Source organism: Streptopelia decaocto (assembly GCF_964273445.1).
Source record: "Streptopelia decaocto genome assembly, chromosome: 8".
In the NCBI taxonomy this organism is placed as follows: Eukaryota; Metazoa; Chordata; class Aves; order Columbiformes; family Columbidae; genus Streptopelia; species Streptopelia decaocto.
The window spans coordinates 501,560-517,933 of NC_138662.1; the positions used below are offsets into that span (position 1 = coordinate 501,560).

At 44.7% G+C, this 16,374-nt stretch overlaps 1 protein-coding gene across 2 annotated transcripts in view; it reads left to right on the forward strand.

The window, feature by feature from the left end:
- The window catches only part of SYN2 (synapsin II), a 183,189-nt gene that overhangs the window by 58,031 nt on the left and 108,784 nt on the right, over positions 1-16,374 (forward strand). For both annotated transcript variants that reach the window (XM_082060189.1, XM_082060190.1), the window contains exons 2-3: positions 12,202-12,259; positions 15,254-15,345. In XM_082060189.1, the coding sequence (XP_081916315.1) occupies positions 12,202-12,259; positions 15,254-15,345 (150 nt within the window). The remainder of the gene's footprint in view (positions 1-12,201; positions 12,260-15,253; positions 15,346-16,374) is intronic.

The window sequence follows — 16,374 nt, forward strand, 5'->3', positions numbered from 1 at the left end:
GACAATCGGGTAGTTGTGCCGAGAGCCGGAGCACAGAGGCGCAGGGTCAGTCCCGGACGGGACCGCAGTCACGGGTCTCGAGCCGTAGGTGTAGCCCACCCTGTTCCCTTCTCCCACCCGCGGCACAGCTTTATGCCAGAGGTTTTCTGTGCTGGGAGAAATAAAACTTCAGGGGATCTGATCTAGCTGTATTCTTTTTAGTAAATAAGTATGCCTTGATTTTTTTTTTTTTTTTAATTTTTCAGTCTCTCAAACTGAGGTGAAATGTAAAAGCAAAAGTCTGTGGGGGATTTTGGCTGTTGCCAGCACTTCACCCATTTGTGAAATGCTGCACCGTAGCTCTGCTTGTGATAAGTTCACTTGTTTTATTTTAATCTGAGATACAACTGAGAAAATGCTTCTCTTTCGCCTCAGAAATTTTGTAGCAGCAGAGTTACAAGGCACAGCAGGCAGCAATGCTAAATAGATGGAAATTACTGCTCAAATTACCTGTAGTTTCTCCAACTTTATGTACAAAGATTAATACTTCAGTTTAAAGTTAAACCACCGTTACTTTTGAATTAATGCCTTTTGACTGACAAATTGGTGAGTGCCCCAAGCTTCCTGGGTTCTGCCCCGCGCAGTTTGGTTTCGGGAGGCTGGTGCCGAGCAGCCGCCGGCAGGTGGCGCTGGAGCCGCGGCGGGGCCGGCACACGCCGCGCTAACGGGCGGCGCTGGAGCCGCGGCGGGGCCGGCACACGCTGCGCTAACGGGCGGCGCTGGAGCCGCGGCGGGGCCGGCACACGCTGCGCTAACGGGCGGCGCTGGAGCCGCGGCGGGGCCGGCACACGCCGCGCTAACGGGCGGCGCTGGAGCCGCGGCGGGGCCGGCACACGCCGCGCTAACGGGCGGCGCTGGAGCCGCGGCGGGGCCGGCACACGCTGCGCTAACGGGCCTTGGAACCTCCAAGAAGGAATCTGGCCTTATTTGCTACATACGGCTTAGTGCATGTTATGACAGTATGGTATAAAAAATGAGATCCACTAATAAGAAATCTTTAAAAAAAAACAGTATGTAATATTCCGTCTGTAAGTGAATTTCTTTTGAATTCACTGCTGGGCGATGGCATGTGGAGAGCAGTTCATGACAGTGCGGAAACTCACAGGATCACACAGAATCCCAGAGTGTCAGGGGTTGAAGGGCCCTGGGAAGCTCATCCAGTGCAATCCCCCCATGGAGCAGGAACACCCAGATGAGGTTACACAGGAAGGTGTCCAGGCGGGTCTCAGTACCTTAAAATGAAGTTACTGAGCATAATGCTCCTCAGGCTTGTTGCTGATTGCTATAGAAAACAGACGTTTTTACAGAAAATAAAGTTATAAAAGCAACTGAGGATAAGAATGAAGTGGCACACACGAGAAAATACTGACTGCAAAAGTAGTCAGAAATATTTTGCTGGTTTGCTTTAATAAAATCAATAGCCATGTCTGCAAGCCCTGGTGAATTTTCTTTTGGTTGTGCCGCTAGGAGTTTATGGATTACTTGCTCGTTTTATTTTGTGCTATCTGTTGTGGTTTTGGTCCCCCCGGTCCCCTCCCCGCCTCCAGTTCACAAAGAAAAGCCAGAAGGATTTTAGAAGAAACTGGCAGTTTGCCACTCTGCGGGAGCTGGGTTGGAAAGTTGTCTCAGAGCGATCGCTGATAGAACTGCAGACTAATTTGTGTTGATGCGGTAGCAAACTCGGATGAGCGCAGCAGCCTTTCTTCCTGAAGCAAGTCAGACGTGCAGTATGGATATCCTGGGTCTCTGATTCGAAAGGTTTTCATCACATCCTCAATTTTTGTCCCAACAGGCCTCAGTGTAGAATAATCAAGCAAATATTATTATTCTGAATGGTGTTATTTGTTCGTGTTTTGTTTACTCACTGGGATGATCATCCTTGCCCAGAATAATAAATTCACTAGCGAAAATATTTCCCAGTAATGAGCTGCAGATTTGGGATCTTACGTAACAAGGGCTCGCAGATGCCTGCTGGTTCGGCCGTTGCCAGATGGCAGTATCTTCATGGGAAAAGCTGTCCCGTCCTTTTCTCTAACACGTCCCATCCAGATGAACCGGTGCCATGGGCGAGCGGCTGCCCAGGACCAGCGCTGCAGAGGTGCCTGGAGCACAACCGAGCCACCAGAGCGGGCGGCCGTACCCACAGCATGATGTGGGGCTGGATCCAGTTCATCTCTCGGACATCCTTGGCTAATGTGCTGGGTGTCACCACATAAATTTGAGGCAGTCTTTCCATGGTGCAGCTCTGAGAGAGAAGATCTGCTCAAATCTCTGAGATTTTGGAACAGCCTTTGCTATTGCATGCAGAGGAGGACAGGTCCTGTTCTCACCCCTATAGGCACTGGGGGAATTAATCCCAGAAATGTGAATCATTCCGTTATGAAACTGCTACTAGTAGTAGTTTACTACTCGCAGAGCTGAGCGGGACCCAGTGCAGGCCGGGCCTTGCGTGGCGTAGCCAGTGCAGCGGCACAGCAAACCGCTGGGACAGCGGGACGCCTCTGATTCCAGGGTTCATGAAGCAGTAAAAATCCAGATCACTTTTGTTTTACCAGTAATGAGAAGGGTGTGGGCAATTGTGGGATTTTAAATTATTGTAATGCGCAGTTTGATGAAAATGAATGTATAACTCGTGGAGGTGTTGTTTTGTGTTGGCTTTTGTTGTTGTTGTTGCTTTTTTAAAATTCAGCTCCTCATTAGTTGCACTATAAGCAAATGAAGTGTTTGTACAGCTGCCTACAATAATGCAGACCTGCCAGATGCTGCTTTCATGGAAGTTCTTGTCCCGTATCCTGGTTGTGATGCTCATCTCCAAGGGCTCCGGCCCTCAGCTGGGGAGCGGATGGGTAGAGCTTCCCCTCTGCTCTATTAGTTGTGCTGCCAGTTGACTGTGCAAAAAAATATCATTTACTAACTTCAGCAGTACCAGAAAATTCTATTATTCTCTTAGCCATAGGGGGAAGCTGAAAATCCTCAGTCACACAGACTTTTAGTTATTTGGCTTTTTAGAGAATATTAAAATCAATAAACCAAGCATGGATATTTGAAGTACAGACAGAATATATGTGATTATACTTCTAAGTATAATATTAACATACAGTTCAGTTTTATAACGTACTTGGGAAGCTTAATTTTGAACAGAAGAGACTGCAGTCCTTTCAGTGAAAGGGTTAGAGTATTGCTAAAACACATTCCTCGCTGTGTTTTCAGAGCCGCGCTCCCATTCGTGCACGTTTTGCAGGAGTTGCTAGACAAGTACTGCATTTTCAGGTCCTTGCTAATGTAGTATCCCGTTTGAAAATAGTTGTAGCAGTGATTTGTTGGGGTAAAAGTGCCAATATGTCTGAAAGTCTGCCCAGAGAAGGAGTACCTGGAGCACCCTGGCGGTGGCAGAGTGGGGATCTGCACCGTTCCGTGTGTTTCCCTGCAGAACATGGTGTGAAATGTGGTTTTAAAGAAAAAAAAGTGATAGTGGCAAAAGAATTTTCTGGGTTTTTTTGCTATCAGTTTGTACTGAGAATTATCAGTATAATGTGTTCCTCGTGGCTGTTGTAGCTGGAGTATCTTGAAGCAATTGGTTTTTCATGGCAGCATTCTAGATGTTCCTCTGAAGATAATGAGTAGATAAAGTGCATGTTTCTGAAGCTCAGTTTTCCATAAGAACAGATAAATGAATTTTTTTGTTCTGCTGAGCACAGTGCATGAAATCCTTCTGTCCTTGGGGGCTGGCAGCTGAGGTACCACCCGGCTTCCCCATACCCTGGGATCTGATGTAGAGTCAGGGGGGACTGTCGTGAAGCCAAGGGGAACGGTGGATGTGCATGCGTGCTGGGAGGGAGCAGAAACTACCCTTGCTATTGATTAATTCACTTCAGAATAGGAAAGGAGTATAGAAAGCATTAGCAACTGCTGTTCATTTCATGCATGTTGATGTCAGTGATTCATTTCCCCGGTGGTCTTTTGCTACCCCTGTGTTAAATACAAAGGGCCTGTACTGTTGCTGTTGAGATGTTTTTCTGGCAGATCTGAAGGCAGGCGCAGGTTGGGTGGCGGTACCCGCCGTGCAGGTGGGCTGTCGGTCAGCACACCCCCAGGTTTGATGGCAGTGAAGCGTTTCCCCTGCTCTCAGCCGGCTCTGGTGTGCGACGGCTGCCCGGCCCCTGCTCGGCTTTCCAAGGGCGTTTATACCGGGGCGGCTGCCTTAAAGCTGCTAAAGCCAGAAAGATGACCACGGGCCTCAATTTATCTGGGATTGGAAACGATTTTTTAGGCAATCTGATATACATTTCTCTCTACAGAAGAGGGCAGCAAACACCATATACTCTGGTTACTGCAAGTTAAGGAGAGCTGTGAACGCCAGGTTGTCCGATTGGTGTGCTCAGAGAAACAGGGCAGCACATGACTGTCTTAAGCCCAAACCTTAGTTTCACTTGCACAAAAACAAAAATTGAAATATCAAAGACTGTTTTATGCTGATTGTTTGGGATCCTGATTCAAATGTGAGCTCTAGCGCTCTGTAACACGTTCTGGTGATGGAACTGCAAGAGACCCCGGATCTGTGCAACGGAGGTGAAAGGATCTCCGAGCCAAAGATCAGTGCAATTGCTCCTTGTCATTTAAATATCTCCTTCAGTATTGGTGGGGCCACAGAAGTGTTGCTGCGGGGCTGTGAAATGCCTGTGGGGGGCCAGCTGGGAAAAAATACTCAGACTTTGCTGTACTGTCACTGCCATTCTCCGCAAAGGCCACTCTTCTGATTGATTTGTGTGTGTGTGTAGGTTAACATATATACATGTTTCTGTCTTCGGTAAGATATTTTGGCACTTGTGGCAATCCTTTCTTCTCCCATTAATCCATTTTTCCCCTGGGTCTCGCCCCTGTGTGGGCTGCAGGTTTAGTGTTTGATACTAGGGCTGGAGTGGGTGTACTGAACTGGCTGAGCTGCGGCGGGGCTGCCCGGCCGTGCAGGCTGCAGCTCTCTCTGCAGAAACGGGGGGATTCCGCACGCTTCCCCTCTTTCTGAGCTCACGGGGACTAGTTTGTTCAGAATCTCAGCCACAGGACAAGCACAGACGGAACTAGCTGGAGAGGTTTTTAAGATATAGTTTCTGTATCAAGTCCTCAAAGGTGAAAATGCAAACAATGTGATAGCCCAACATGTGGTATGTGAGCATCACCTTGTAATGCCCCCAGACACAAATGATTCACATTTTCTCACCTCACAGAGTCATACATCTTGCTTAGAGGCATTCAAAGCACCTTCGAGAATTCAGTATAAATGGAAAAATTAAAAGGCAGATAAATTTCTGCCAAAGAGTTTCTCAATAACGTGGGTTCTGTTTCAAAGATTCACTTTGTGCTGGTTTTTATGACATTTCAGATGTTGTTAGAAATCACCTTCAGTTAGTGTACAGTCTTTTAGAATCACTTGATTTTTTTTGGCTCAATAGGAAAGAAAGTAAACTAAAATATTCTAGATAGTTTGTTTTTTTGTGTCATAGATCAGTCACCAGGGGCTGCATTGTGTGACAGTTTTGCCCCTTCTTCAAGGTCATGCAGAGTGCCTTCCTTTCTGAATAGTTGAACGGCTCATTAACGGTTTGTAGTACTTTATCTTCATTGTCAGCAGAGTGAGAAGTTGGAAAAATGGACTTCGTAGTTGGTAGGGAGACTTGGAAATGACAGATTTAACTTTGTTACTTTAGCTTGCAATATTATTACATTTGCTATAGCAGATAAGATTAAGAACTGAGAGCAGCTTTTGCAGAATATTCAGTTTGAGTCTGGGAGCACTGGGAACCATTAAAGCCTACATCGCTATTTAGAACAGCAGTATTTTGCAGTTTGGCTAGGGGTGTTTCCTGGACAAAACTTGGGACTTTCTGTTCATCTCATGAGTACAAAATATTTTGATGAACCTCACCATGGGAAAGTGTAGTAGTCATTCGAATGAGTCAGATTTGGAAAAGGTTATAATGTGTTGCATCACATATGAGGTCTTCCAGTGAGGAGGGAATTAACATTTAAAAACGCTTTCATTTGTCATCTAATTTAAAAAAAAAAAGCCCCCAGAAATGACATGGTGACTGTAAATCTTGCGCAGAGGTAACGGGCTAATGGTAAATGTTACATAATGGGAGGTGTGGGCTGTTGAGACATTACCACGGGCAGGGCTCCCGAGAGCTCCTGTTCCCTGCAGCGGGCAGGGCGCGGGGCGCGCCGTGCGGACGGCTCACGAGCCAGCGCCGGCTCCAGCGCCAGCGCCAGCGCCGGGGGCGTCTTCTCCTTGAGTGCGTCTCTAGGGAAAACACCGTGTGCTCGGGCACAGAGCAGACACACAAACAGAACAACAAAGATGGGTCTTGGGCTGGACAAGCTGTGCTCTGAGAGAATAAAATGGCTCTGTTTTGGTTAAATAATCAGACCAAAGGAGATAACTTTCAGATATATGCCAAGGGGACAGGATAATTTGGGTTTTTTTTTAAAAAAAAAGGCTAGTAAAAATTAGGAGAGAAAAATAGGGATTGCATCAGGGATTGTGGAAGCCTCTGGAGATGCCACATATAAAGCTATTCTAAAAACGACCCCACCTTTCTAGCAAGGGGATGTGCAGCACAGACAGGGAAATGGAGTAATTCTTGCTTAATAAACTTGCATTCTTTATTTCTAGATTGTTTATGCTTTTTTGATATGCTTTTAGAGGTGAATCTCTTTGGGCAACTTCTGTCTGCTCAGGAAAAGCCTCCACTGAAAACTCTTCACTCTCTGCTCTTCTCAAAGTCCCAGAATCCCAGAATGTCAGGGGTTGAAGGGCCCTGGAAAGCTCATCCAGGTCAATCCCCCCATGGAGCAGGAACACCCAGATGAGGTTACACAGGAAGGTGTCCAGGCGGGTTGGAATGTCTGCACAGAAGGAGACTCCACAACCCCCCTGGGCAGCCTGGGCCAGGCTCTGCCACCCTCACCGGGAACAAGTTTCTTCTCATCTTTCAGTGGAACCTCCTGTGTTCCAGTTTGCACCCATTGCCCCTTGTCCTGTCACTGGTTGTCACCAGAAGAGCCTGGCTCCATCCTCCTGACACTCCCCCTTTCCATATTGATCCCCAGGAATGAGTCCCCCCTCAGTGTCCTCTTGTCCAGCTCCAGAGCCCCAGCTCCCTCAGCCTTTCCTCACACGGGAGATGCTCCACTCCCTGCAGCATCTTGGTGGCTGCGCTGGACTCTCTGCAGCAGTTCCCTGTCCTGCTGGAACGGAGGGGCTCTTTCCTGGGTTTAACCTGAGCAGTAAGGGATCCCAGAGGGGCGGGTGCGGGGCCCCGTGCTCCTGCTGGAAGGCAGCGTGCGGGAGCTCTGCTTTGGGCTTGTGTTTGACAAAGGGCTGTGCTCCAAGTTACACAAGCCACGGAAGGAAAGCTCCGCACCAGCGGTTCCTACAAACATTTTCTGCTGCCCTGTTAAGCTGTAGCTGCTCAGGTGCTTTCATGATCCTCAGTAAAACGAGGCAGATGAGCAAAGAAGAAATCCTGTTAGTTTGATGGAATTAACTGTGTGATTGGTTCGCACATGAGCCCCCTGGGATGACTCCATCACCTGCTAATGGACACTGGGACCATAGTGCTTGGGTTTGTTCCTGGTCATTCTCTTTCCATATGTTATGACTGACGAAATTGGTGTAGTAGCTGTAGAGCCAGTGGTTTCACATAAGATACACCGTGAAGACCGAGACATTGTACCACTGGAAACAATATGATATAAAAAAAAAATGACCATGCTCTGCCATTTGGCACGGAATAAAATGTTCAGAAATCATTTTTATTGTGAGCTTGATAGATTAAATAGGCTAAAATGCAGTTGTTTATGTGTTACCTTATAGAAAGCCAGCTAGATTGTGACTTAGAATGGAGAACTGCATTAATTGCATCCTGCCTGTCGTACTGGGGAAAAAAATGTGTTTAGGGAATGCATCAAGTTTCAGTTGGGGTTTCTGTGGGTTGTCAGGCTACACGGTGACTAACTGGAAAGAGCAATTGGTGCATCCTTGCTGTGACAGCACTTCCATGGAACGGGGCGTTTCATCAAACCGAGTGATAAACAGCCGAACTCAGCCGGCCTGGTACAAACGTGAGCTACGGAACCTGTCAGAAGTAAGCCGTGCTGTTTCAGAGCCCATCACATGTGCTGCTGGTCAAATCACAGGCTCCTGAAGTGGAGATGATCATTAATCTAATGAAATCCAGCTCAACAGGGAGCACTGCTGCACTAAAAGTCATGCGTTTGGTATGTTCCAGCGCCTATTTGGTGGTGATGCTCTGCTTCTTCTAGGACAACTTCTGCATGAAGTAATAGCTTGAGAAAACATAACTGGTTTTTATGAGAGTAAAATACTGGCTGGGTCAAGTGCAAAAGCATAACTTTATAGTGCAGAAGAAAAAAAGAGTGTTTTAAATCCAAATAGGTCTTTCCAGAATCTGAGTAACACATTTAAGAGTATCAAGTGCCTTGAGAGTCAGGTTTTAAATATTTTATTCTTTTATAACAGTCGCTTTTATTTTTTTCTTTTAAAAATGGAATTAGGTAATGAGTTATTTCTAACCGGGTTTAAACATGAATGCTGGGCTTGCTTTCTCTTCACCTTTGTCTGTTCAGTGGTGGGGGCGGTGTGTGGGAGGCTGGCTGGTTCTGGGTCGATAGTCTGTCACAATTTCACACGCACGTGGTGGTTCCACTGGAGGAGTTATTTGAGACTGCTCTGTGTATACAGATATATATATATATATGTACGTGATCCTACCTGAATTATGCTAGCTGTTTATAAATGTTGACGGTCCGCAGTTGGTGTGCTCTAGAGGGTGCTACCGTTCTAGATGATCAGCAGACTTTTGCCCTGATGCAGGAAGCTGGTGCTATAGTTATTTTTGAACGCACACTTTTCTTGTTGATCGGGTCAGTAATGAGTTGCCAGTTCAGACATAACCAGAAATCGGTGTTCAGAGTGAACGGAACCCTGGGCTCACACTGTTATTTGCACAGAAGTCCGAGTGCCGGTGTCGGGTGTTGGGGTGTGCGGCGATGTGCGGGTGTTGGGGTGTGCGGTGATATGCGGGTATTGGGGTGTGTGGTGATGTGCGGGTATTGGGGTGTGCGGTGATGTGCGGGTATTGGGGTGTGCGGTGATGTGCGGTGATGTGCGGGTGTTGGGGTGTGCGGTGATGTGCGGGTATTGGGGTGTGCGGTGATGTGCGGTGATGTGCGGGTGTTGGGGTGTGCGGTGATGTGCGGGTATTGGGGTGTGCGGTGATGTGCGGTGATGTGCGGGTGTTGGGGTGTGCGGTGATGTGCGGGTATTGGGGTGTGCGGTGATGTGCGGGTATTGGGGTGTGCGGTGATGTGCGGGTGTTGGGGTGTGCGGTGATGTGCGGGTGTTGGGGTGTGCGGTGATGTGCGGGTATTGGGGTGTGCGGTGATGTGCGGGGTGGGCAGGGTTCGCGCCGGCCCCCCCGTGTGCTGTTACACAACCTGTCACCGATGAGCTTTGTGTTGCGGTGTGAAACAATGCAAACCGAAGAGGTTAAAACCCCTTGTATGTTAGCAAAGCATTTTACTATTGCTTTTGCTGCCAGTGGAAAGTAGCACCAGTTTTAATATTTTGTTATTTTATATAAAATGAAAGCACATTGGATTCGTGGCATAGCAAGATACTGCAGAAACATATGTAGATGCTGTGAAGTTTGAGGGAAATATTTCAGGTTGTTTGTATATATTTGAAACATTTTTCGTGATTACCGCTTGATTTGTTGTCCTCGCCGAGGTTCAGCAGGTAGTATGAGTTCATATTGCGCTGTATCTGTGGCAACTGTATATTCTATGGTTGTTTAATTTTAAATGTGCAAGATTTTTATCCAGAAAATGAATTGTGAAGCAAGAAATGCATAAATATTTCACATAGTTTGAGGAGATTGTGACTCATGTTAGTAGTGTTGCGCTTTGGTAACTTCCCTCATGTGACAGCTCTCCTCTCACCCTGCCCGTGCAATATATGCATGGAATAGATGTTTTTATGGTAGGATTGCACATTTCTTATATTGCGAATAGGAAGTAATTCAAGCAGGACACGTCTGTATTTCCTTAGTAAATAAAAGGAACGCTAGGTGCTATTTCACAGCAAACTCGTGCAAGAATTTCTTAGTGTTTGTTCTGAAATGATCATGTTACAACATTTTGCTGTAAGGTATTTTTTCAAGATATCGAGACAAATTCCTGCAGTTTGTGGCTCAGCATTTGGAAAATATTATTGAATATTTGACATTTTTATAAAAGTTGTTTGTTATAGCTGCTTTGCTATTAAGTCCCTTTAAATGTTTAAATGTCACATTTGTTTTCAAGCCCCGTGTTGCTTAACTTCGGTGCTTACTATTGCTGTTTATTTTCAAAGCTGAAGTCATTTGTTGAAATCTGAGTCGTGCCAGAGTTCAGTTGTTTAAAGGCTGCCTCATCTAGATGTTGTTGAAGTAGGAAGACTGCATTTAAAGGAATAGCTTCTCACTAATTAATAATTAACTGATGTTTTGAGCACATTCCAATATGTGCAATGGACTTGGCGCTCATGGGGATCCAAATGGGAGTTTTAAATGTTTTTTCAGTGGTAAATGGTAGCTTTTCCCCTAGGGCGTTGAAGTTGTGTGTTGTTGTGAGTCGGTTGCTGTTCGGAGGCAGATGTGCTGGTATCTCTGAACACGACCCCTTGCCCTCTGCTCTGCTTTTGTGAACTTGTCCCAGGGTATACGCTTGTCCTGGGTCTCCTGCACTGTGAGGTTAACCTGCTCCTGCTGGCGCTTCAGCATCAACAGCTTGGTCGTAAGTTGAGCCATGTCTAGACATCTTCAAAGTTGTCAAGAGGTAATTTTGTTATTCCCCAGATGGAATTTCAAACAAGTTTGGAAAGAAAAATAAGTGATGAATAATAGTGATACAGTGTGTTTAACTTCTACTTTTTTATTGGCAAAGATATCTGATAACTTCATGTGAGTATGCACCTCCTATAATCAAGCCATGGGTTTCAAACTTCACATTTCATATGTGTTTATTACAAGAAAACAGCATAAACCAGTAATGGAAACACTTTCTTCATTGTTATCTTCTTACCAATTGCGTATTTGTACAGAACTAATTGTTAGGCAATGTTTTTGTACGTCATTTCAGTATAAACCTTTTCTTTGCTTTCTGCCATCCATTCCCAACGACACCTAAGATATCCGTCAGAAATATGTTGCCAGAGGCAGTGTTTGCCATTAATTATGCTGGAGTTTGGTTCTTCCACCATTGAAACCAGGGTGACACTCTTCTGGAGCTCAGTGGGAAAAGGGTTTTCCCAAAGCAATAATGAATTGTTTTGACGTGCAGCATACATCTCTTTCACCGGTGAGGTCGTTACCAACGGCTTTTGTGGTTGTTCAGTTCTGTTGGGTCCAGCGCAGGTCCAGGCTGCCCCGGGCACAGCTGGCGGGCCCTGCAGCGCGTCTGCTCGGCAGGCCTGGGCTCAGCGAGCTCACTGCTGCTGTATCACTGCAGTGCTGATGCACAGTCATTCCTCTCAGCTCTCCTTCAGGTTAATTGCAGTGTCTCAGGTTATAGTCCAGAGAAAGCAGAACTGATTAGTACATCAGGCACCCACAGATTTCATGACAACAGTCTCCGCTACCCCTGATGTGTTCCTGCGAAACAATAGAAAGTTTCCAAGTGTAGTGTTTCCAATAAACCGTTTTTTCTAAATAAGCTCTTTGGACAAAGATTAACATGAATGGTCGTTAGGATGTTGTTTACATTGAAATGAATTTCCACTGGCGTTGTTGACTTTACTGAGGGCAGGATTGCATCTTTTTAGTGGTACTTGTTTTTACATTGATAACTAGTTGTGAAATATGTATTTCAGTATATTTTAATATACACTTTAATGTTGAAAATCACATTATTTATGCTTTTTATCACAAAACACTGCGTGATGGGATGTTAATGATACAAGGATGAACTGTTTATGTGTAGTGGTAGATTCAATAAGTATATATGTGTATTTTCGAGACACTAAAAGCCATACAGGAAGCTTCTATGTAGCTACTGGTTACAGATACAGACATCCTTGATTTTCTCTCTCTCTTTTTCCTGCAGGGCCAAGGCTTTTCGTGGAAAAAAGGTCCATGGAGAATATGATATAAAGGTTGAACAGGTAACTAAATGACTGAACATTATTTTTATATTTCTGTATTCATATGAATACACATATATATACAAATACATACCTCCCTGGAGGTATTTAAAAGACGTGTAGTCATGACACTTGGGGACATGGCTTAGTGGTGAACTTTGCAGAGCCAGGTTGGCGGTTGGACTCAGTGATCTTAAGGGTCTTTTCCAACCTCAATGATTCTATATGCATACATGTATAGATAGCTACGTTGTCCTTTGGACTTAAAAAAAACTTCTCACAATTTAAGTAGGACACTCAAATATTTAATTGTTTCATTCTACCGTAGTTCTTTTTGGAGGATTCTGACTGTAATTTGCACAACATTCAAAAATGCAGTTTTCAAAATGTGTTGCTTAGAGACTGTGAATTTCCCAGACACTCCATGAATTGCTTGTTGCCTTTCTGTGTCACTGCTCCCTTCACTTACAAACACACGTGCACTCTGCTTGCACTGCCAGCATGTGTGTTGTTTTTGAAAAAGCACCGAATAAATATGGAGATATAATTCAGGGTGCATTCGAATTGTGGATATTTTATTTGTGCTAGATATCTGAAACCAGAGGGGTAAATAAGTATTTTCACTGCCTTTCAATCTGTAGTTATACAAATAGATGCTACTGTAAGAGGCTTTAGTACTTAAACTGAATTGTGTTGTCATTGGAATTCCGAAGAGTGAGGGAAGATTATCACGAGCTGTGTGGGTTCAACCTGTCTAAATCCACTGGAACAGTACAGCATCCAGCTCTGTGAATTCTTTACCCGTTGAATATCTGCTGATGTTCTTGGCTTGAAAGCAGGACAGGCTGTGCCAGGGCTCTTCAGGAGGTTTAAGGGACAGATGGGAAAAAGAAGCAGAGCTCTTTTGTCCCAAATCCACCTAGACCAGCCCATGCAGTGGACATTGTGCACTCTGTCTCTTTAATATTAACAAAAGCTCTGTGTAAGTGTAGAATTTCCATCATATGGTCTTGTAGGACCAGAACTACCTTTAATAAGATCTCAATAAGAGACTGAAAGTTTCGGACCCCTACTAATCACTTTGTAGCAGGTCAGCACTCTGACAATCGTATGCAGTTATTAACAATTACTTCGGTGTCCTTTTGCTCATCCCAGAGTGTCAGGGGTTGGAGGGCCCTGGAAAGCTCATCCAGTGCAATCCCCCCATGGAGCAGGAACACCCAGATGAGGTTACACAGGAAGGTGTCCAGGCGGGTTGGAATGTCTGCACAGAAGGAGACTCCACAACCTCCCTGGGCAGCCTGGGCCAGGCTCTGCCACCCTCACCAGGAACAAGTTTCTTCTCAAATTCAAGTGGAACCTCCTGTGTTCCAGTTTGCACCCATTGCCCCTTGTCCTGTCACTGGTTGTCACCAGAAGAGCCTGGCTCCATCCTCCTGACACTCCCCCTTTCCATCTTGATCCCCAGGAATGAGTCCCCCCTCAGTCTCCTCTTGTCCAGCTCCAGAGCCCCAGCTCCCTCAGCCTTTCCTCACACGGGAGATGCTCCACTCCCTGCAGCATCTTGGTGGCTGCGCTGGACTCTCTCCAGCAGTTCCCTGTCCTGCTGGAACGGAGGGGCCACAACTGGACACAAGATTCCAGGTGTGGTCTCCCCAGGGCAGAGCAGAGGGGCAGGAGAACCTCTCTGACCTACTGACCACCCCCTTCTAACCCACCCCAGGTCCCATTGGCTTCCTGGCCACAAGGGCACTAATACCAGAGAGCATTATTTTATTTTTATACTCCTTAGTGCATCTTATTTATAACATAGAAAATCTTGTGTTATGTACTAAGCTTTTAAAGTACATAATTTATATTATGAATCCTCATCATTGTATAATATGATTTATTAACTCGAGAGCTCAGTTGTCAATCTCAGATTAAATAGATTTTAAATGATTCTTTAACATTGTTGGCACTTATACAAATATTTCAATCTCTCACCATTTGCTGGTTTTTACAGTAATCTTACAACTGCCCTTTGCGTTCAGAACATCACAACACTGATCCAAGAAGTATGTAAGCGTGTGGGGTTTAATGGGGAGCCATGGGTGCTGCAGATCAGGCACTTGGTGAAGCTCTGGAGGTGCACGGTGCTGGGGTCAGAGCTTGCTCAGCTGCACACGGGATTCTGAGGGCTCCCACAGGTTTCCCTTGGGAGGGCTTCCAGTGGTGCCATTTTTCAAGAGGATTCTGACGCGCTCTATTCTGTATGAGTGTCGGCGATAGCAAAGACGCTTTTATTTATCCACTGGAAGACAGCTGGCTGCATTTCAATTATTCTGCTGTGTAATGTTATTGTAAAGTGCCTTGAGAGTTTAAGCTGATGAAAGACTGTGGATAAATAAAAAACATCCTGTCCTTTTGTTTCAGATAACTGTAGATTCAGAGTATGGAAGTGATTCCTTTTACATTCCCCATTTCCAGTGTGAGAAGATGCTTTGAAAAAGTTATTTATTTGTGAATTTCATGAGTCCATTGTTTATTAGCACCAGATCATTTTAAAAGAGTAAATGCACATCAAGGAAGTGGAAAGGGGTAAAATATATGAAGAGACACTAAGTGCTATAGGAAGATGTTTGATTTATCATAATTGTTTTAGCAGTGCTTTTGTACTGTTTTCTTCAAAACTTCATGTAAATGCTGGCTGAATCTCTGATATTCTATGTGATGGCTCCATAAAAATCAAAGATACAATATCTGCACTTCCATGCAGACATGAACAAGGAAATACACTTTTTACTGCCCCACAGTCCTTTTTCATAAAGTCTTTCTTTTGCTTTCTTTGTGTTAGAATTTATTCAAATGCGATGTGTCATACATGGCAAAGATTGTTGGATTAGTATCCTGTTAGTGCTCATTTATTCCAAGTGGGTATTGTCGGCAGTTCAGATACTAATACTTAAAAGGAGGGACTTGGGAAAATAAAGGTTGAATAAGCCAGAGTGACTGATGTGAGTCTTCTTTTCATAGGCAGAATTTTCAGAAATCAACTTGATAGCCCATGCTGATGGCAATTACGCAGTAGACATCCAAGTGTTTCGAAATGGCACTAAAGTTGTCAGGTAAGAAAAATGAAACAGAATAACAGCAAAAAGCAGTAAATGGCATCATGTCTGCATGTAAAAGGTATGGAATGGTTTTTTGTATATGTGCCATAGGGGTTGTTGGCGTGGGGAGTGGAAACGAGGGATCTGCCCCATGCAGAAATCTGCTTGGGACAGGAAGGAGATCTCTCCATGCTTCGGTCACATGAAAAGTGGATTGGATTAAGGTGGGGATGAAGTCTGGTATAAAGAACATAAAGATGGGGAGTGCGGGTTATCGATTTGGGTCTGATCTTTGCCTCAGAAATAAAGCCAGTTTTGGTGATTTTGTACACACCAGACCTTTCCAGATGAGCGGTATTTATATCCAGTGTTGAATATTTCCTGTAGAAACAGGCCAAGTCACAGCTCTGCTCTCAGGATAGTTACTGGAATATCGCTGTCTGTTTGAAAGATTTCCATTTAAAGGCCTGAGGTTTCCCAATAGGCTGTTTTGTCCAAAAAGGATTATTCCAATGCAAGTCAGGGGTTTATTTTTCAGTGAGGACACCAACAGCCCTGTAAATATAAGAGGAGAAAACAGGGGTACATCTGGGCCAAGTAAAAGCTTAAGTAAGCATTAGCAAAATTATTTCAGACAATCCTATATTTTAGCTAATTTGTGAGAATTACTCCTATTTTGTATAAGTTAGATGTAGCAGTTGCTTGGCTGAACAATTGCATGCAGGAAGGTAGATCAAACCTGCTACTCTACTGATTCTCTTTAGGCCCGAGTAAGGGTTCAGGGGGCTGGGCAGCATACAGCATCTTCATATTTTTGCACAGCATCTGTCTGGATAAAAGATTAGAACATTTCTACTCATTTATAAAAAAAAAATCAACAAAAAACTATTGGCAAGTGTACTTTATGCTTTAAAACTTGCAACTGTTTAATCTCCTGTGTGTTCTAAAAACGCCGCATCTTAGTACAACAACCACTTATGCCAAATCCACAAGATAATTTTGTTAGAAGAGTAAGAGATTTTTTAAAATTTTTTTTATCATATT